Source organism: Coenobita brevimanus, chromosome 69 (genome assembly GCF_032717465.1).
Source record: "Coenobita brevimanus isolate Jiangsu-jjx chromosome 69, ASM3271746v2, whole genome shotgun sequence".
Taxonomy (NCBI): Eukaryota; Metazoa; Arthropoda; class Malacostraca; order Decapoda; family Coenobitidae; genus Coenobita; species Coenobita brevimanus.
In genome coordinates this window covers 21014349-21036792 of record NC_137022.1, presented here as the reverse complement: position 1 = coordinate 21036792, position 22444 = coordinate 21014349, and the positions used below count along the sequence as shown (strand labels likewise).

The following is a 22444-nucleotide window of genomic DNA, read 5'->3' as shown; positions in this document are numbered from 1 at the left end:
GACGAATATGGTGGTGGTAGACAGCCCCACACTGAACCCTGGGGAGAGTTACATGTGATGGACTAAGAAAAAAGATGCTTCCTTTAAAGTCGTTGTTAAAAACTTGATGAAGAAATCTTTTTTGTTTTAAGCCAAAGAAAGACCTTTTTGTATCAAACCTCTGTTTACTAAATTTCGTCACTGCCGAATTCTTTGACCCAAATGAACACTCTGTTCATGTACCGTAAACGATTCATTATATATGGTGGATGATGCAGGAGAACCGACCGGGGGCATCAGGTTACTTTCGTACATCATGTAAACACTCCCACCACCATTCTGTCCCTTACCCGCTTAAGTTTACTCTCCCGCTGTATTGCAGTTTATTACTGATTTAAATTTTTTAAGTTTATAGTATATAATGGTATGTATGTACGAGTACACCCACGAACAAAGTCCTTTGCCATAATTGCGTTATGCCGTCCTTATTTCTCATTCCTCCCCCCAAAATAGAGTATCATTCTTCATATATATATATATATATATATATATATATATATATATATATATATATATATGAAATACCCGTGCGGCCGGGCGAGTCGGACACCACCACCCCAGGAGGAGAGTACGGGGGAGTGATACCAACCCCACTAGGAGATGACAGTGTGGCTGGCTCACCTATCACAGCTTCCGGACAAGAGCGTCTTATGACCCTCGCGCCCCGACGCCCCTCTTCCCCGCAGCCAGACCACCCGGCAGTATGCAGGAAAAGGACACTACACTCCGACAGAGGGAACGCTCGCCAGAATCGGGGTGGGACCTGTAAAGACAAGCTCCCAAGCAGACCCTCGGAACCTGGGTCCCCTGGACCGGCCTCCCATTTGATAGAGGACTCAAGAGGAGCCTCAAGGGCTGCTATCCCCCACCAGGAGCAGGCAGGAGTCCCAGACCCAAAGGCCGGAGAGCAGCCTCCGTTGGAGCTGTGGCAAGAGCCGGGCGTATCCATCGGGCGCCTTCTCTCTGCCTTCACACCAAGGGCCGGAGAGCAGCTCCCTCCGTTGGAGCTGTGGCAAGAGCTGGGCGTATCCATTGGGAGCCTTCTCCCTGCCTTTGGGACACAGGCTGGAGAGCAGCCTCCGTTGAAGCTGTGGCAATAGCTGGGCATATCCATTGGGTGCCCTCTCCCTGCTTACAGACCAAGGGTCAGAGAGCAGCCTCCGTCGGAGCTGTGGTAAGAGCCGGGCGTATCCATTGGGTGCCTTCTCCCCACCTTCGGGACAACGGCCAGAGAGCAGCTTCCATCTGAGGTGTGGTCATACCTGGGCATATCCATCAGGCGCCGTCTCCCCGCCGTCAGAACAACGGCTGGAGTGCAGCCTTCGTCAGAGACGTGGCAGTAGCCAGGCATATCCATTGGGTGCCTTCTCCCCGCCGTCAGGGCCTGTGGAGTCCAGAGAGTCAGTCCCTGACCACTCTCCCCCAGTCCATCACCAGGCTCCGGTAGAGGCAGTCACCTCCCGCCCCTACCATCCCTCTGGTGGCGAAGTGAGGTGTCCCTCTGCCCATCTCTCTCCACCAGGGGACGACTCCTTTCTCTTTTCAGGAACCCCACCAGAGGCTGGAGCAGATGTGATGTCCCCAAGGGCTGGTGTCCTGTCTCTGCAGCCCCCAGTGTTGTTGGACTTCCCCAGGGTGAGAGGCCGCAGCTCACCCCTGACGGTCTCCTCCTGATGGCGAGACTGCAGCACTGCTTGGATGGCCACCCCAGCAGGACCCCCCAGCAGCTCGCCCCGGGTGCCACCCTCTCCACGCCTGACCCCAGCCCTGGGCCTCCCTGGGTCCTCCCCCAGGACCCTGACTATGACGAAGGGCCGACACCGAGCAGCACGCCTCCTGGCCCTCTTCGGCCCTAGCCCTGAGATCCCTCTCCTGCCGGGCTGCTGCAGCTAGGGAGCCACCCCATATGCCACCCACTTACTCCCCGAGGACTTGTGGCGACCCTGTGGAACACCCGCCCCTATATTACTTGCCGGACGCCCCACCGCCCACGCCAGGCCGACACCTGAAGCCCCCGGCATAGGCTTTCTTGTTCCATGGGCCTGTCCTCCACTCCACCAGAACTGTGAGTAGTAGATTCCTGTTGGTGCCCCTCCCAAATCCCTTCCCAGTGTCTCGGCATTCACGAAGATCCTCCCCCTGTCCCTGAGCCCTAGTGACACTCTCTCAACCCTCCCCAGTGTGACTCGCCGCAGTATGCCCCAGTGAACCCTATTGCTCGCGTGGAGTGCCAGACACCCACATATGGGACAGTTTCCTTACAGTGACCACCCTCCCCAGTGTTACTCGCTCCCTCACGGAACCACAATCCCCAGTGTGATCCTCCCCAGTGTCTGCGTCCCTCACCCGTCCCGCTCTCCCCAGTGTACTCCCCCTCCCCATACCCTCCACCCCCCCATAGCTGTCAGTGCGAGGTAGTGTGTACATCCATCCCCTGTACCGCATGTGTAGAATAAGGTTAGCTAGGACATTATCCAGGCCATTCAGATGCATTATATTATCTAGGAGCTCGTACCTGTCACGCGGACACCTAGACTTCGGGGTCAGGATATATAATCGTCTCAGGCGGTACACACCTGTCGTACCTTGCACCAGACATTATATAGCCTCTCCCCCATAAACTGTGTAAGGACTAAGACTAGCTAGGGGCTCGTAACTGTCACGCAGATACATTGTATTAGCTAGGATCTCGTAACTGTGACACGGATACCTAGAGATAAGGACCGGAGATACACTCTCTTACTCATCAGAGAGAGGATATACTGTGTATTGTCTGAGTTCTGACATCCCTGTGCAGCCTTGCTTGCAACACTGTGTATCAGGAAGATGTAATTCCGTGTAAAGGGTAATACTTGCTGCACTAGGTAAAGAGTAATTATTGTATCTGTTATTTTGAGTCATTGCAGTTCCTTTGTTTTGATCTTAGGACCTTGTGTGTACTTGCCTTGTAATAATATTTGTGTGCTTTTGACCCTTGGTGATTGTATCTTCCTTCCTTGCTGACACTGATCCGGTCGGGAATAAAGAACCAAGAACCGAACCGTGTCTGGAACCGAGGAGTTGGGACCCAGAACACGCTGCAGAACGATATATATATATATATATATATATATATATATATATATATATATATATATATATATATCGTCAGCAGCAGCAGCAACCGTTACAAGTCCACAGCTGAACAAAGGCCTCTCCGACCTACTCCACGAAATCCTTGACGGAGCCAGTTTCTGCCATGTTTTCCCTGAAAATTTTTCAATCTCATCTCTCCACTTCCTGTCTGGCCTTTTTCTGCTACGCTTACAATATCTTGGTGTCCAGTCAGTCAGTATCTTGCTCCATCAGTTATCCCATATTCTTGCTACATGGCCTGCCCACCTTCATTTCTGTTCTTTTATAACTTCTATAATGTCTTTGACTTTAGTGTGCTCTCTCACCCAAGTTCATCTTTTCCCGTCTCTTAAAGATATTCCCAACATTGACCTTTCCGTTGCTTTCTGAGAACGGATTAGTTTATTTTTCATCAATTTTTTCAGTTTCCAGGTCTCACAACCGTACGTCATAGCTGGAATTATACATTCGTTGTATACTTTTCGTTTCTTACATATTTGCAAGCTACTTTTCATAAAGTGTCTATGTTTACCGAAAGCTCTCCGTCCAGTTGTAATGCGTCTTCTTATTTCGCTATCATGGTCTTTCGTTAATTTTAGTATTTGCCCCAAGTAACTTTACTCCTCGACTTAAGAATTTCTTCTCTTATTCTAATGACACTTTTTGGTGTATCTGGATTAAACATTAGTTTTACTCTGGTTCATCTCTTGCCCTACTTTGAGACCTTTGTTCAGGTCATTTACAGCTCTTACATTGTCTCTGCCGTTTCTGAGATTAGGACAATATTATCTGCAAAACCTTAATGGTTTAGCTTTTCTCCATCCATGTTTTTATGTAAATAGTAGAACATGTATAAGAGTGGGAAATACTGTGAGTGACTGGTTTCCTGTGAGAATGGGGCTGCAGCAGGGATGTGTGATGTCACCTTGGTTGTTTAATATTTATATGGATGGTGTTGTAAGGGAGGTGAATGCCAAGAGTGTTAGGTGGAGGTCTGAGTCTGGTGAATGGTGATGGTAGAGAGTGGAATCTGAAGCAGCTGCTGTTTGCGGATGATACTGCGCTGGTGGCTGATTCAGAGGAGAGATTGAGACAGTTGGTAGAGGAGTTTGGAAGGGTGTGTGAAAGGAGGAAATTGAAAGTAAATGATAATAAGAGTAAAGTGATGAAGTGTATGAGGTTGGTAGATGGTAGGAGGATGAATATAGTTTTGAATGGTGAGTTGCTTGAGGAGGTAGAGTGTTTTATTTATTTAGGGTCACATGTTGCTGTGAATGGAAGAATAGTTTAGAATGAGTGTGGATGGAAGAATAGTTTAGAATGAATGAAGTAAAAAAGGTGCTGGGGGATAGAAAAAAGTGTTCAGATGTCGTTCTCTTAGAATGAATATAAAGAGGAGGCTGTATGAGGGTGTTGCGGTACCAACTGTGTTATATAGGGCTGAAACATGTAATATGGGTGCAGCAGAGAGGAAAAGTTTGAATGTGATGGAGATGAGGTGTCTGAGGAGGATGTGTGGAGTGACGCTCATGGATCGAGTGAGAAATGATGAAGTGCGATGGAAAACTGGAGTTGTTCAGGAGATGGCTGATCGAGTTGAGTAGAGTGTGTTGCGATGGTTTGGGCATGTGGAGAGAATGGATAATGAGCAATTGTTGAAAAAGATAACTAGATCTGATGTGAGAGGTGTAAGGCTGAGAGGAAGACCACGAGAGGGTTGTCTGTTGAGCAAGGAAGAGTGGCTGTGAATGATAGAAATGAAGGAAGAGAAATTGTGAATGACTAAATGATGATGCAGCCCCAAGGGGATATTCTCCCGCATTTTGTCTGATCAGCTGATCAGGTCAGGTGTGGGTACAGGGATGGGTCCATTATGATGTGGCAGGGGTAAACCAGCTCTGCTTTTGGGCCCTGCTGTGGATGTCACTGACCACTGCGCAGTTGATCCTCATGCGGTATGATGCGGTGAGGATCTGTCCTTTCTCCCCTTTGGGGCTAAGATGCGAATGAATGTGTTTGAATGGATCAGTAAATTGGGAGTGTGTCGTTCTGTCTCGGCTACCTCCCTTTCCTTGAGGGAAGCAGCCTAGGTATACAGATAGATAGATGTTTACCCCGTTGATTTCCCAGTCGAGCTTTCTGATTATACTTTCTAGGCAGGTTGTAAATAATTTTGGTGAAGTTGTGTCTCCCTGACGCACGCCCTTCTCAGTTTTAATTTTTTCCGAATCTTTATACATACATACATACATACATATATATATATATATATATATATATATATATATATATATATATATATATATATATATATATATTTGCCACCCATAAGGGGTGGCCATTTGACTTTGAGTTATTTGTTTTATGGGGAGGGGCACTAACCCTCCATCATCCCACTTGTTGACACGTAGGGTTTGGTTATATGGTTACCACCCAGCGTTGTAAATGGTTTCTTGGCTTACAGGAAACCAGTTGGCATGTCACTCAATGTAAAGCCACCCGTAAAGGAAAGAAAAGTAATAAGAAGTGACAGGAAAGATGGGAGAAATAGGAAGAGAGGAGGGCAGGCACAGGAAAAGAATGGTAAAGGTTAAGGAAGAAGTAGGCAGCACTACATCAAGTGAGTGGATGGCGGTCGCCACCACCTACCACTAATATATATATATATATCAAGTGAGTGGATGGCGGTCGCCACCACCTACCACTAATATATATATATATATATATATATATATATATATATATATATATATATATATATAAAATCTATCTATCTATCTACACACACACACACACACACACACACACACACACACACACACACACACAGTATATATATATATATATATATATATATATATATATATATATATATAGTACACACACACACACACACACACACACACACACACACACACACACATATATATATATATATATATATATATATATATATATATATATCTATCTATATATATATATATATATATTGTTACGGAACAGAGAAAGATAATGTACACTTTAAGGGAGAATACTAAAAATCTACTGTCCCGCAAAGTTCCAGGTTCAAAACAAAAGAGTTAGGTAAAATTACAAGTTAAAGTTTAATGCTCAAACTAACAACAAAACATTCAGGACTCATAAGGATAATGTAATGGCAAAAAACAGGTTAAATATATGATTAACTGCAATAGCTTCTATTAACACGAAATTAGCAAGAGTAAATTTATCTAAGTCAGCCCTGATAAAATGAGATACACCAGGTAATGCTCAGTTAATGCAAGATAAATTATTACAGATACAAACTATTATCAAAAATGACTGATATAAAACCCTACATTAATCACAAAGACCTCACTAGGCCTAAGAATCAACCCTATGCTACACAGTACAAGAAAAAATGCAACAACAGTTATACTCAAATTACACACAGCTGCTAGATGTTTGGAGATTTCTTGAGCACTCACAATAATAATATCTGTACAGGGGAGGACAGAGATGTGAACAAAATGAGGAGCAGATCTAAGTGGCCATGATGCAGAGACTGAGCTCATTATATAGGGGCCGGCAGAGCTTGATACAACTTGTAAGAAGGACGCGCAAATGAAGCGATGGGGACAAACAGTTGACAATCCCGCACTGAATAACAGAAAGGACGACTTACTCTACTATAACGGTAGAAGGGGGGGACTGAGGCAGAACACGCTCGTGATCAAACATGCAGCATACTGTGCATTAAAATTACACCAAGGATGATGAAATCATAGGCTATGTAACACCTCCCCACAAAGAAAAAGAAATTTACAAAGGAAATTTCTTATTACTCTAAAACAATCTGTCTAAAATCTAGATAAACAATCTGCAATAACATTTTCTTTCCCCTTGACATGTTGTATGTCTAATGAATACTCCTGAAGAAGTAGACTCCATCTTGTCAATCTCTGATTTTTATCTTTAAACTTACTAAGGAATTTCAGTGGGTTATGATCGGTATAAATGACTATGGGGTCAAAACCAGAACACAAATAAAATGAAAAATGCTGTAAACCCAAAATCAAGGCCAAAAGCTCTTTCTCAATAGTTGAGTAGTTCTTTTGAGGTGGAGTGAACTTCTTACTGTAATAAGATACAGGGTGTTCAATACCCTGATCATCCTCTTGCAGCAAAACAGCCCCAGCTCCTGTATCACCTGCATCAACAGCCATCTTAAAAGGCTTAGCAAAATTTGGAGTAGCAAGCACTGGCTGACTTAATAGAATAGCTTTAAGTTTGTTGAAAGAGGATTCACAGTTATCGGTCCAGACAAATTTAACTCCCTTTTTCAGTAGGTCTGTAAGTGGTGATACAAGAATAGAAAGGTTAAGAACAAATCTCCTGTAATAACCTACCATTCCCAAAAATCTTTGTAGCTCTTTCCTACTTTTAGGTCTGGGAAGATAACTTATAACCTGAACCTTAGCTCCTGGTGGTGCAACATGTCCATCACCAATTACATACCCAAGGTACTGAACTTTAGCTTGACCAAACTCACACTTTGATAAATTAGCTACAAGATTAGCCTGAACCAAACGCTCAAGAAATTTACTGACATGGCATAGGTGATCTTTCCAGTTGTCACTGAAGATTAATACATCATCAATATAAACAACACACCCTGCCAAACCCTCTGTTACAACATTCATGAGCTTCTGAAATGTGGCTGGTGCATTCTTCATACCATACGGCATTACAGAACATGCAAAAGCCTTTCCTAGTGTTACAAAACATGAGCTCTCCCTAGCACGTTCAGTCATAGGTACTTGCCAGTATCCCTTTAACAAATCAAACTTACTTATGTACCTAGCCTTTCCGATCTTGTCTATGCAATCTTCCACGCGAGGGAGAGGGTAAGTGTCTGTTTTGGTTATCTGATTAACACGTCTGTAGTCGATGCCAAGCCGTTGTGACCCACCTGGCTTAGGGACTAGAGTGACAGGAGAACTCCACTCGCTCTGACAGGGCTCAATCATCTTGTGGTCCAACAGGTAGCCAAGCTCCTTCTGGATGAGAGGAACTTTCACTGGGTTCACACGGTAAGGAGGCAATTTAATTGGCTTTGCATCTCCAACATCGACATCATGCATCAACACAGTGGTTCTTCCTGGAGTAGCATGGAACACTTGCGGGTACTCCTGCAGTAATGCCGAAAACTCCTGCCTTTCCTTGGGAGGTAGATGAGAAAGCTTAGTCTAGAGATCATTCATGATATCAGGATTCTTCCCCAAACTATCACTCAGGCTCATACTGCATGGGAGAGCTTCACTTGCAGACTCGGGTGGAACAGCTACAGTGCAGACTGGATTATTTTCTTCCCGCCTGTGATATAACTTTAGCATGTTGATGTGACAAAGTTGCTTGTTCTTTCTACGATCTGGTGTGGCGATGACATAGCTGACATCACTGAGTTTCTTCTCCACGAAATAAGGACCACTAAACTTGGCTTGAAGAGGTTGCCCATGAACTGGTAGCAGAATCAAAACCTGATCTCCTGGCTGAAAGTGGCGTAACCTGGACTTCTTATCATACCAAGTCTTCATCTTCTCCTGAGCAGCTCCTAAATTCTCTCTCGCCAGCTGTAAAGCAGTGGACAGCCGTTCTTTGAAATTCATCACATACTCCAGCAGGTTGACGTCATCTTCCTCCGACAGCCAGCATTCCTTGAGTAGCTTAAGGGGTCCTCTTACTTCATGGCCAAACAGTAGTTCAAAAGGTGAGAAGCCCAGTGATTCATTTGGAGATTCTCTTGCGGCAAATACAACGAATGGAAGACCTTTATCCCAGTCTTTCTGATGTTCCAAACAGTATTTCTTGAGCATCGATTTGAGTGTTTGATGATATCTCTCCAACGCTCCTTGGGTCTGGGGATGGTAAGCTGAAGACGTGATCTGGGTGATGCCCAACTCTTTCAGAGACTGCTTGAAAACATTTGACATGAAATTACTTCCCCGGTCTGACTGTACCTCCTTGGGCAGACCAAACTTTGTGAAGAACCCTAGCATTTCCTTAACCACGTTCTTTGCTGAGATGTTTCTAAGTGGAATGGCTTCAGGATAACGAGTAGCCATATCAATCATGGTCAACACATAAGAAAATCCTGAAGAAGTCTTAGGAAGAGGGCCCACAATATCCACCAACACACGGGTGAAAGGCGCCTCAAAAGGAGGAATGGGAAATAGAGGTGCAACCTTTTCGGTCTGATTACACTTCCCCACAACTTGACAGGCGTGACAAGACTTACAATATCAGGAAACATCCCTGAAGATACCTGGCCAGTAGAAGTGTTTCAAAATGCGTGCCACAGTCTTCCTCACTCCAAGGTGTCCTGCCAAACTGGAATCATGAGCCACTCGAATGATATCCTGCCTACAAACACGAGGGATGACAACTTGATGTACAACCTCCCATTCACAGTCGGCTGATGCTGTTGGGGGTCTCCACTTCCTCATAAGTACTCCTGACTTTACATAATAACAAGTAGAAGCACCAGCTGACTCTTCTTCACTGTAAGCAGAGTTAGCTAGACCTTTCAACTCAGGGTCAGCAACCTGCAACTCAACCAACTCTTGACGTGACAAATTATCAACACTACGGGTTACTGCCTCATCTGGTGAGTGGTCCAAATTAGCAAGAAAAGTGTCAGCTAGGATAACATCATCATCATCATCATTATCCTCTAAATCACCAGTAACTTTAGACTTAGCCCTAGTGACAGCACATGCAGGGAACACATCAGGGACATCACAATCCTGGGCCGCAGCCACTGGCTCACTAGACAACTGAGGAGCTGGACACACTTGACTTCCACCAATATCATTTCCAAGTAAGAAAGTTACACCTGACATTGGGAGTGTCTCAACCAACCCAACCATAACGGAACCATTAACAAAACCAGACTCTAAATTCACTCTGCACAGAGGGACAGAGAAGTAATTATTCCCTACACCTTGTAAGATTACAGTTTCATCAGAGGAATTAACATTAGAGCCTAGAACACTGGTCAGCATAAGGGATTGGCAAGCACCTGTATCACGATATATTTTAACTGATTTCCTGTCATTACTGTCCAGAGGACAGACAAAACCATCAGACAGGAAATTAGCACATGAACTCTTGAGAGTGTCACCCACGTTACTGCTCAAAAGAGGAGCTCCATCATGAGAATTTAAGTTATCCTCAAAGCAGGTTCAGTTAACTCAGTTAAAGAATTCTGAGAACTCTCAAGAGTGGACACTAGACCAATTGACTGAATATTTAAAGACTCCTTTTTGTTCACATCACGCTGTCTCCTGAAACATTTCTCCGTAGTATGACCAAGCTTACTACAATAAGTACATTTACTTTTCTGAAATCTAGAGGTGAAGCTGGTATTTACTTCCTGAGAAACATCATCTTTATTCTCTTTCCTGTTACCTGTACTCTGAGTAGAGGCAACGTACATACTCTCAGCTTTCCTTTTCTCTCTAGAATATCTCTTGTGAGTGAGAACATATTCATCAGCTAAAACAGCAGCATCAGACAAATTATCTATTCTTCTCTCATCAAGATATAGGCTTACATCTTTACTAATACACCTCTTGAAGTCCTCCAGCAAAATCATCTGCTTAAATATACCAAAATCAGAATCCACATTCTTAGAATTTAACCACTGCTCTAACAGATCTTCTTTGATTTTTGCTTACTCAACATGGGATTGCTTATCTTGCTTGTAAGTTGTCCTAAATTTTACTCTATAAGCTTCAGGAACAAGCTCATAGGCCTTAAGAATCAAGCTCTTAACTACATCATAATTATCACATTGATCCTGAGGCAAAGATGCATAAGTTACTTGAGCTTTACCGGTGAGAACAGTTTGAAGGAGTACTGGCCAATACTCCTTGGGCCAATTAAAACCTGTAGCTACCTTCTCAAACAACTGAAAATACTTTGTTAAATCAGATTCATTAAAAGGAGGGACAAGTTTAACATTTTTAGCCACATCAAAATCATCAGAGCTAGATGATCCAGTTCCACCTTGTTTCATGCGATATTCATGGTCTGCCTGAATCCTGGCAAGTTCAATTTGTGCCTGTATCTGTGCCTCCTGAATACGAGCATTTGCCTGAAATTCAGCCTCCTTAGCTTTTGCCTCCTGCAGGGCTAGCTGTAACTTAGCTAATTCAATCTGCGTTTGCTCATTTGGAGGAGTTACATTAAACAAGCTTTCATTAATCATGTCAACAATTTGATCTTTAGAATGATGAGAGCGAACAGCAATTCCCAATTGTTGAGCAACAAGCTTAAGTTCATTCTTTGTTCTGTTTTCTATATCACACACTGTTTGCACATTTGACAAAAAATCTTTGGCTTCATCAAGTGTAGTAATAGTAGCCATCATGAATAAGTAACAGTCACAAAATATCAAGCAATATCCTTATGATAATATCCTGAATATCCTGATATGAGGTCGCCAAATTTATGTTACGGAACAGAGAAAGATAATGTACACTTTAAGGGAGAATACTAAAAATCTACTGTCCCGCAAAGTTCCAGGTTCAAAACAAAAGAGTTAGGTAAAATTACAAGTTAAAGTTTAATGCTCAAACTAACAACAAAACATTCAGGACTCATAAGGATAATGTAATGGCAAAAAACAGGTTAAATATATGATTAACTGCAATAGCCTCTATTAACACGAAATTAGCAAGAGTAAATTTATCTAAGTCAGCCCTGATAAAATGAGATACACCAGGTAATGCTCAGTTAATGCAAGATAAATTATTACAGATACAAACTATTATCAAAAATGACTGATATAAAACCCTACATTAATCACAAAGACCTCACTAGGCCTAAGAATCAACCCTATGCTACACAGTACAAGAAAAAATGCAACAACAGTTATACTCAAATTACACACAGCTGCTAGATGTTTGGAGATTTCTTGAGCACTCACAATAATAATATCTGTACAGGGGAGGACAGAGATGTGAACAAAATGAGGAGCAGATCTAAGTGGCCATGATGCAGAGACTGAGCTCATTATATAGGGGCCGGCAGAGCTTGATACAACTTGTAAGAAGGACGCGCAAATGAAGCGATGGGGACAAACAGTTGACAATCCCGCACTGAATAACAGAAAGGACGACTTACTCTACTATAACGGTAGAAGGGGGGACTGAGGCAGAACACGCTCGTGATCAAACATGCAGCATACTGTGCGTTAAAATTACACAAAGGATGATGAAATCATAGGCTATGTAACAATATATATATATATATATATATATATATATATATATATATATATATATATATATATATATATATATATAAAATCTGTCTATCTATCTACACACACACACACACACACACACACACACACACACACACATATATATATATATATATATATATATATATATATATATATGGTGTCCCGAGAGGAAAGGACATAACTTTGGGAAATGATAGATGAAGGAATTCTAAGCAAGAAATGTTATATGAACATTCGTCCAAATCGCAACCGTAATGGAGCTACAGTTACTAATGACCTTGTGGGTGAAAATAGTCTCCTTCGTGATATGCCAGTGAGGTCATCAATAGCTGTAGCTCCGTAATGGCTGGGATTTGGACACATGCTTATATAACATTTTTTGCTTAGATTTCGCTCTTTTATCAGCTCTCAAGGTTATGCCCTTTCCTCCTGGGACATCCTATACGCCGTACTCTTTTGTTGTGTGCTACATATTGCTGTCACATAAAAATGGTTCATGTATAGCCATCCATTGCCACAGCCGGTAGAGAAATGTCAGTGAACTTTTGTTCATGGCTGTAGTATACACAATATTGAGTTGGATAGTGCTGTATTGAACCCTTAAAATGTTAAAACACAATACGTGAACATTTAGGGTACCATAATGTAACAAATGATCTTGTGGGTTACGTATAGGCCTATGACGAATCAAATTTTGTAAAATCACTTCACTACGATGACGACTTTGTTTTGCTGCTTTCAGATAATTTTATCCAAAGATTTTACTCGACTCTAGTTCTGAAGGAGCTGATCAGGGCTATGTCTAACTCAGCCTGTTCCAAAAAGTCTCTCCAAGGCTGAATAAAAAAATAAAAAAATAAATAAATAAAGGAAAATCCACATCGGAATGAAGGAGTTAAGATGCTTACAGAATATGAGAAACACTTACTATCAGCTATGGCAACACATTCCTCCATCCCCTCCCCATTTAGCTTGTTATGTAACTTGCAATACTTTGGTGATAGAAACTCCGTGTACAAACAGCTAGATAAGGAGTTTATTACAAGCTCACAGTAAAATAGTCTGCCCGTTTTGGCTGCCTGCTATCAACTGACGCAATAACGCCGTCTGCCCAGGCTTGGGCCCTGGGAAAGCGTGCTGACCTAGCAAGTTTAGTGGGGGCATGTATGCATTGGGGGGGAGACATATATACATCGGTGGTAGACATATTGTGGAGGGGGTACATGTATAGGGTTTATTGTACCGAAGAAATTTTAACTAACACTGTCTTTTGGTAGTTTTTACTTCATAGCCTTAGTCTACCGTAAAATATTACTAATATCCAAAACTACTCACGAAATCTTCACACCAGGAATATTATATGAATTTCATTGCAGAGTTCTGCTGTAGGATTCTTCTGTTCAAGTTGGAATGTTTTGCAATATTATGGAAACTTACACTGGGAAGGAAATAGTGAACACTAGAGACCCTATAATGTCTCAAGTGAACACAAAGAGAATATTATAAAGGAAATGGATAATTCAGGGATAAAATGCTAGAATCAAAATGAAAGAATGTTGTTATCGGTATAAATGTTTCCCATTGCATGAGAAAAGACGCCCAGACATCAGACGTGACAGATAAAATATGAAAGGCCAAGTATAGTGTTATAGATTCAGGTACTCGTAGTATTATATGCGTCTCATTGTCATAACCCCTCGACTGTGGCTTGCTTTTCAAAAATCACTTCCAGTAGCTTCCTGATGCCTTCTAGAAACTCGCCTGACTTTTCACATTTTCCACAATTTCTTATGGCGTGAAATTTGTTTAATTTGACGAGTAATCCAACACGGATGGACACAATCTTTGCCTTAGGTCAGTGGTGTCAAACTCAGTCCTTCCGAAGGGGCACACTTTAGTTCTGTTGATCGTCTGAGGGTCAAGTCTGCCTAAAGTATAATATATAATACGGCAAAACCGCAGCCTATTCAAACGTTCAGAGAAGTTCGGTACGCCTTCTAACCCTTGTAGTGGCATTGGCTTCTGCATCAGGTTACTAATAATATTTAAATAAAAGTTTCGTGACATTTGTTCACCAATTCAAATGGTATGCTTATCAATGAAAATATCAATAAATATTTCCTAATAGTGCTGTAAAATTTATTCACTTGATCATATGACAGATTTTGGGGGATTTTCCATTTGTTATTTCTCATTTTGTCTTAAGTCATCGTAGACCACTCTTTTCCTCTTCGAGGGCCACATGTGGACCCCGGGCCTCCATTTTGACATTGCTGCCTTGGGTGGTTTTCGGTGCTATTTCCTGCCTACCTGGACGCTATTAGGGCCAGGAGGGGGGGCTAAAACATGCCCTATCTATCCATGTGTCTATTGTCAGACGCCTTAATCCCGTTAGGGGTGGACACAAACACATCACCTCAACCTCGCCCCGTCCTCCCCCATTTTACTGCCCTCCCTCCAGCTCACACCCACCTCTCATGTTTTTCTCCACTCCATCCCTCCATCTCATCTATGGTCTCCCCTCTGCCTTACTCATATACACCCTGCTAGTCAATCTCTCATTCTCCATCCTCTCCACATGGCCAAACATTCTTAAAGTGTTTCTCTTGACACTTTCAGTCACATCCACATCAAGACATGCTCTGATGGCTATAAACGGCACAAAACCAGATGTATTGGCTTTATCACTACATGCCAACGGAGGCACCTATATAGAGTTTATAATGTTGTTTCATTTGGAAGCAAAAAGATTGATTTACTAGAGTATGAACTTTTGCAGTGTAGGGTGTGTATTAATGTGGAAATTCTTTTGGAAAATAATGTAAAATTTCCCCAAATCCCTCACACAATGGATGTCCCGTTTGATAGACATGCCGCAGCGTAGGGGTTAAGATTATAAGAATGCTTATTGAGACAACCCGAGTTCTTAGCTCACTAATTTTATGAGATGTCCAGATCTCTGTCATTTCATTCCGAGTTCCCATATCTGGGTACTGAAGAGGGATGCTTTCACACAGTGGTACCGTTTCAGCTGCCCCGTTATACAAACATCCCCCCACTCTCTCCTTAACCTCCCAAGAAGAGGATGGTGGAGTGCAGGAGAAGGGTGGGCATGTTCTGTCTGCTGCGTACCGAGTTCTTGTTCTGATGAGCCTGGGGCAACAATAATATCAGCAAAGAATTCTTCTTGAAGAAGCATCAAAGCTTTCAGTTTGAAAGCTTCAACTAGATATGTTTTACCATAATCTAGACATTATTGTATTTCTCATTACTATTTTTGTTAACTGTTGGTCAGTGTTTGGCATCTCCAAAGGCAGAAGAGTAATACAGTAGTAAAATGTATGCTTGTGTGTGTTTGTTTTTTTGCTTTCCGCTCACTTATCTGTACACTGATCGATGACATCGTCGAGTCCTCTATTGCCTTGTATACAGCAAAGAGGGCTAGCGTTGGGCTACTCTCTCCAGAGGTACGTAAGGCAAGAGTAATCAGTCACTCACTACGGTACAACATTATGTGAACATTAAATCCCAACAAACCCTCGAATGGAAACTCCTATGAGCCACATCCGGTTGGAAAGCCATACTACTAGACCAGTGAGTCCCAAACTGGGGGTCAGGGTCCCACTGGTGGCCATAGTATATTTCTGTTGGGAGTCACTTTTTTTTTTTAATGCGAGGAAGAAGGAATCAAAGGCCATGAGCCCGCAGTAACAGTTCCCTCCAAGAGAAAAACAAAATACAATAGAGAACCAAATTTAAGATCCGATCATTTTGAGATGCCTGGACACACTGCGTTTGAAAGACTGGAGATCATAGGCAGCAGGAAATACAGACAGAGGGAGACAGTTCCAGAGTTGACCTGTTGCATAAATGAAAGACTGGGAGTAACGGTTAACTCTTGCATTAGAGAGTTGGACAGAAAAGGGATGAGAGTTTGCTGCCAGACGGATGCTAACCTCCCGTCGTAGAGGTGGAGGAATGCAAGCAGACAGTTCAGAGGAGCAGTGACCATTAAAGTAGCGATAGAAAAGAGATACAGATGCAACAGTGCGGCGAAGAGACAGAGGTTGAAGGGAGTCAGTAAGAGGAGGAGAGTTAATGAGACGAAAAGCCTTTGACTCCACCCTGTTGAGAAGAGCTGTATGTGGGGAGCCTCCCCTCACACGAGAGTTGTACTCCACACAGGGGCGGATAAAACCCCTGTATAGAGTCAACAATTGTGCAGGGGTAAAGAAAGAGTGGAGTCGGCTTAGCACACCCAATCTCTTGGAAGCAGATTTTACAAGAGATGTAATATGATCTTTCCAAGATAAGTCCCGAGTAAATGAAACCCCAAGCATGTTCAAGGATGATGCAGGATTAAGCTGAATATTATTAAACATTAGTGGGTATACCTGTGGAAGATTTTGTCAGGTTGATAGGTGTAAGAACTGAGTCTTAGATGCATTAAAAACAACCATATTATTTTTACCCCAGTCAGAGATACGAGCCAAGTCAGACATTAGGTGTGCCATAGCCTCATCCCTTGTTTGTTGAAGTAACTGTTGAGATGGGCGTTGCAGAAACCGAATGGAAAGGTGAAGGGTGGAGTCATCAGCGTATGAGTGGATAGGGTTAGATGTACAGCTTAGAAGATCATTGATGAATGAAAGGAAGAGTGTTGGTGATAAGACAGAGCCCTGAGGAACACCTCTGTTGATAGATCTAGGAGAAGAACGATGGCCATCTACAACAGCGGCTATAGAACGACCAGAAAGGAAGCTAGCGATGAAGGCACAGATAGAAGGATAGAAAGCGTAGGAGGGCAGTTTGGAAATTAAAGATTTATGCCAGACTCGATCGAAAGTCTTTGATATGTCAAGAGCAATGGCAAAGCTTTCGCCAAAGTCCCTAAAGGAGGATGACCAGGAGTCTGAAAGGTAGGTGAGAAGATCGCCAGTGGAGCGTCTCTGACGGAACCCGTATTGACGATCAGAAAGAAGGTTGTGATAGGAAAGATGCCTTAAAAATTTTCTATTGAGAATTGACTCGAAAACTTTTGAAATACAGGACGTTAAAGCAATTGGACGATAGTTGGATGGTTGGGAGTGGTCACCCTTCTTTGGGACTGGCTGAATGAGAGCAAACTTCCAGCAAGAAGGAAAGGTACAAGTTGACAGACAAAGGCGAAAGAGTTTGCCTAGGCAGGGTGTAAGCACAGAAGCACAGTTCTTGAGAACAACAGGAGGGACCCCATCAGGCCCATATACCTTGTTAGTACTGAGGCCAGTGATGGCAGAAAATATATCAGCTGAAGAAATTTTAATGTCAGCCATGAGGAAGTCAGAGGGGGGAAGTGATGGAGGAACAGCACCGGAATCGTCTAAGGTGGAATTGGAGGAGAAAGTCTGTGCGAAGAGATCTGCTTTATCAGTAGAAGAAATAGCTACAGAACCATCAGAGTAGAAAAGAGGAGGGAAGGATGATGAGGTAAAGTTGTTAGAAAGGTTTTTGGCAAGGTGCCAGAAAGAGCGGGAAGAATTCGAGTTGGAGAGTTGAGAGCATTTAGTATGGATGAAATTATTTTTATCAGAGCGAAGAACAGACTTAGCACGATTCCGGGCAGAAACGTAAAGATGATGTGATTCAGGGGTGGGTTGGCTGTGGTACCTTTTGTAGGCCCTCTCCTTGTTGCGGACAGCATTAGAACAAGCGTGATTAAAGCAAGGCTTTCTTGCTTTAGTCAAAGGATATGAGAAAGGAATGTATGCTTCCATGCCCGAGAGAATAACCTCCGTAATGCGCAAGGCACACTCAGATGGCTCACAGCCATGGAAGCAATAATCATTCCAGGGAAAATCAAAGAAGTATTGCCTGAGGGCCTCCCAGTCCGCGGCTCCAAAATGCCACAGACGACGTTTCCCCGGAGGGTCCACAGGCCCTACCGGAGTGATAGGACAGGTTAAGGTGATAAGGGTGTGATCGGAGGAGCTCAACGGAGAGAAAAGATTAACAGAGTAAGCAGAAGGATTAGTTGTGAGGAAGAGGTTAAGTATGTTGGAGCTCTCTCCAAGGCGGTCAGGGATATGGGTAGGGTGCTGTACAAGCTGCTCCAGGTCATTAAGGATAGAAAAGATGTAGGCTTGTTCACCAGGTGGATCAGTGAAAGGAGAGGAAAGCCAAAGGTGGTGGTGAACATTGAAATCTAGAATGGAGATTTCAGAGAAAGGAGAAATGGATAGAATGTGTTCCATTGTAGAAGTAAGATAGTCGAAGAATTTTTGATAGTAGAAGTAGGGGATAAGTAAAGAGCACAGATACATTTAGTCAGAGAATGACAGGAAAGCCGAAGCCAGAGTGTAGAGAATTCAGAAGAATCGAGTTCAGGAACACGAGAACAAGATAAGTCGTTGCGTATATATACACAACAGACACCTTTGGCTTTGAAATGAGTATAGAGAAAGTAGGAGGATATAGAAAAGGGTTTGCTGTCAGTTGCCTCAGACAGCTGAGTCTCAGTTGGGAAAAGAGGGTGAGGTTTAGAGGAGGAGAGGTGGTGCTCCAAAGAGCGAAAGTTAGAGGAAAGGCCGAGAATGTTGCAGAAATGAAGAAGAAGAGAGTCAGACAGTGGTTCCAGGCACCTCGAGTCGTCACCGGGAGAGGGGCGGATGGTGGGGGCATTTATGGTCCCCCCCCCACTGGGGACTCCGAGGCTTGGTGAAGAGACGCCATTTTAAATGAATTTTGAATAGGAAGTGTAGTGTGTACTGTGCATGTAGTTTGGTGTAGATAGTTAGAGAAATTTGTACTGGAGAGCATGCTGGCCTACTCTCTGTGTAACTGAGACACTGAAAAAGTTCAGCAAAGGGGGATGGTCAGGGACTAGTCCTGAGGGCTGATGAAACGGGAGCTCCAGCACTCCCTGTCATCAGCTTTCCATCCACCTCGGGAGTACTGCCCTGCTCGACTGGTGCTACAGTCTCCTCCTCTTGGAGTACGGCCTAATCTTACTTGTCTCGATTCACTGGTAAGAGAAGTATATAATAATTTTTTAGTGGAAAGATTTGTGAGAAATCCCTTTTTTGTCAGTCATTTCGTGCAGGGCATACGGAGAGGCAGTGCAATATGAATTCTCAGATTTCAAAGTGACGCATTATGTCAGAGAACAGCCCGAGATGAGCCAGGAGGGGTTTGGAGAGAGTTGTACGCTACAGTATGTTGCCTGTCTGGGTGGTTCTATTAATTTAATCTACCTATCTCTTCAAAACAGAGCTTTCCATACTGCTACGTATCAAGCTGAAAGAGTGTAATTAATTCCACGTGTATGATAATCTCTGTTCCATTACTGCTTCTTAGGCCATCTTGTAGCAAAAATGCAATATCAGCAGTAACACTAAGTTTCCTGTTCATTTTCTGAACATTCTGTGAGTGTTGGCAACGCATCACTATGCTTAACTACCAGAATTGTTAAGGTTTTGTATCGAACATACTAATTCGAGTGAAGGTGATTTGGCTTTTCAACTGAAGATGTAGATGGGGGCCACGGATGTCATCGCATTTTTCAGGTGGGCTGGGGGGTGGTTGAGGGGGCACAAAAAGGAAAAGTTTGGGAAGCATTGCACTGGAATACCATACGTTGCACAATCTTCCACTCGATTACGACGCTCAGTAATCGAATTTATATCAAGGTCTCCAATCATTCTGTTGGATGAACGGGGACATAAGGCAAACAAACGTGTGTAAATTTGACCAGCCCCGAAGAATGTGTGTAAAAATAATGCGGGAGGAAGAGTGGGGAGTGCGGAATATGAGGTTACGATGCGCATGAGGCAGGGTGTGCGCTTTCTCATATAAACACACACACACACACACACGCACACACATCTCCTTTACTTCTCTCCTTACCCCTACTCCCCTCTTTCTCCTCATCCTCACTTCACCGTTACTTTCCTCGCCATATTCTCGCCGCCCGCTTCCCTCCCACGCTGCTCACACCACCAAAATATAGGACAGATCTCTGTCTGTTCATATCAGAAAGTAGCGAGTCTGAGCGACACTGTAGTAAGCTCACAGGAAGCTACTCGCAAGAATATTTGTGTGGACCTGTTTGGAAGCGTGGTGGATTTATACTTTAGCGAACGAACGTGAACGAACACTGCTGACCTAGTGTTCTGGAACGTTTGCGTATAGGACTGAATATGCCTTTGTGAGCAGTCGTTCATATTCTGGTACCTCTGTTGTTAGCGAAAGCTTCAGTATTTCCACTGCAATCACATACATACCAGAATGTTAAGGGAAGAAAAGTCAGTTGCACACGCTAGAATTACTGTCATCTATGGTCTCTTGATGGAAAAGCATGTTTAAGTTCTATGATGCTCGTCAGGTCGGCTGCACATGCCCACTACCATTTTCGCTCACTTTCGTTTGCCAGATGTACATTCACCCTAAGGATGAATCTTCCTTGAATTTTCTACTCCCTGGGGTAGGGAATCCCCTTGTACAGGAGAAGTAGCATACTGCTCTAGTATTCCCTGCTTGTCGTAAGAGGCTACTGAAAGTGAGTGTGGGGGCTGGGAATCTCACTGCCCTTTTAGATAGGGTCTCCCACATACTTTGATGCTGCTGACATTGACTGTCAACGCCGACTGCCTTCACATATTGCATTTTATTTGATTATTCCCCCTGCCACCTTGTACCTTAGTGCCGTATAACCACTTTCTGGCCTGGTGCTAGTTCTACATTATTCCTCCCATCCTTCTTTGGACCTCCTGATTCCGACGACTTATTTATTTATTTATATTGAGACTGTTCTACTCGCAGGGAGTCCTTGGTTGTGGAGGGGTTAGAAACCGTCTCTGCTCTTAAGCATAAACTCTTCAGAATCTGATTTCGTTCAAGATTCTCAATAAAATCGTTTGAAAGTAGCTAAAAGAAAATTGCATACACGTCGTCAGATTGAATGTACTAATAAAATACAAGAACGAATATGCACGATTATCTGAGTCATGGCAATTTTTCTATGATGAAAATGAAATAAATGAAAGATACGATGATAAGGTGAAAATGCGAATCACCTGAAATGGCAACCGTGCACAGTCCTAGCCTAGCTGACAACGAAGTACGAACCAGGAGTTAGTGTGTGTTAAGCGGTCGTGAGGGGAAGCTGTATTGCTGTTCCTCTTCAGCCCGTATGAATAGTAGGTCCTGCATTTCATCCTTTCTTTGATATATCTTAGAACCTTTTCGTGTATTGTGATAATTTATACAGTAGGAAAACGGTAAAATTAGGAAATTTCAAAAGTGAGACAAGAAATGATCCAGCGTGACAGTGCCGATAAGAAGTTAGTTTGCCAAGGTAGTGATGGTGTCTTTGGTAGGCTGTTTTATTGGCGAGGTACAGTACAGCGGATTTCCCTTCACTTTACACATGTTACCTGTTTGCTTCCTGTCATTATTTTATCGATGGACAGAGCATGTGATGACGACAATCTTTCACCAGCAGTATGTTCCGCCTCCGTTTATCACAGAGGTTTAGTGGTTTTCAATTTTTTTCGTGCCGTGCCCCCCCTTTGCCTTGGTCGTGTCCCCCCCCAACCCCACTTCCTACCATCATCTGTCTAAAAACTTAGTCCTTAAGTATTAGTATTGTTGCCGTTGACTAAAACACCTAGATTATTATGATTTATTATATGTAACATCAGAAAAGGTCTGATTAAGTTTACCGGGGTAATGGAAGTCTGGTCACACGGATCTGCTAAAAACAGTAGTGGAAAATTAGTAAGCAAAGAATAGTCAACATTACGAAACATTTTACGGGGCAGAGTCAAGGACTTGCCGTCTGCCACTATGAGGACTTTTGGGGTGACGGAAATTAATGAATTTCTCCAGTTGATAAATTAATTTGGAAGACTAAGAGAGAGAGAGAGAGAGAGAGAGAGAGAGAGAGAGAGAGAGGGTTGGAAAGCTGAGCAGTTTGGCTTTTTTTTTTTTTTTTAAGTTAAGAAATTATCGAAATCTATT

General features: G+C 43.0%; 1 protein-coding gene across 1 annotated transcript in view; it reads left to right on the top strand.

Moving 5' to 3' along the window:
• Positions 1-1945: 1945 nt before the first annotated feature.
• The window catches only part of LOC145406147 (ileal sodium/bile acid cotransporter-like), a 115462-nt gene continuing 94963 nt past the window's right edge, over positions 1946-22444 (top strand). The window contains exons 1-2 of the mRNA XM_080277343.1: positions 1946-2056; positions 2220-2291. Coding sequence (XP_080133469.1) covers positions 1946-2056; positions 2220-2291 — 183 coding nt within the window. The remainder of the gene's footprint in view (positions 2057-2219; positions 2292-22444) is intronic.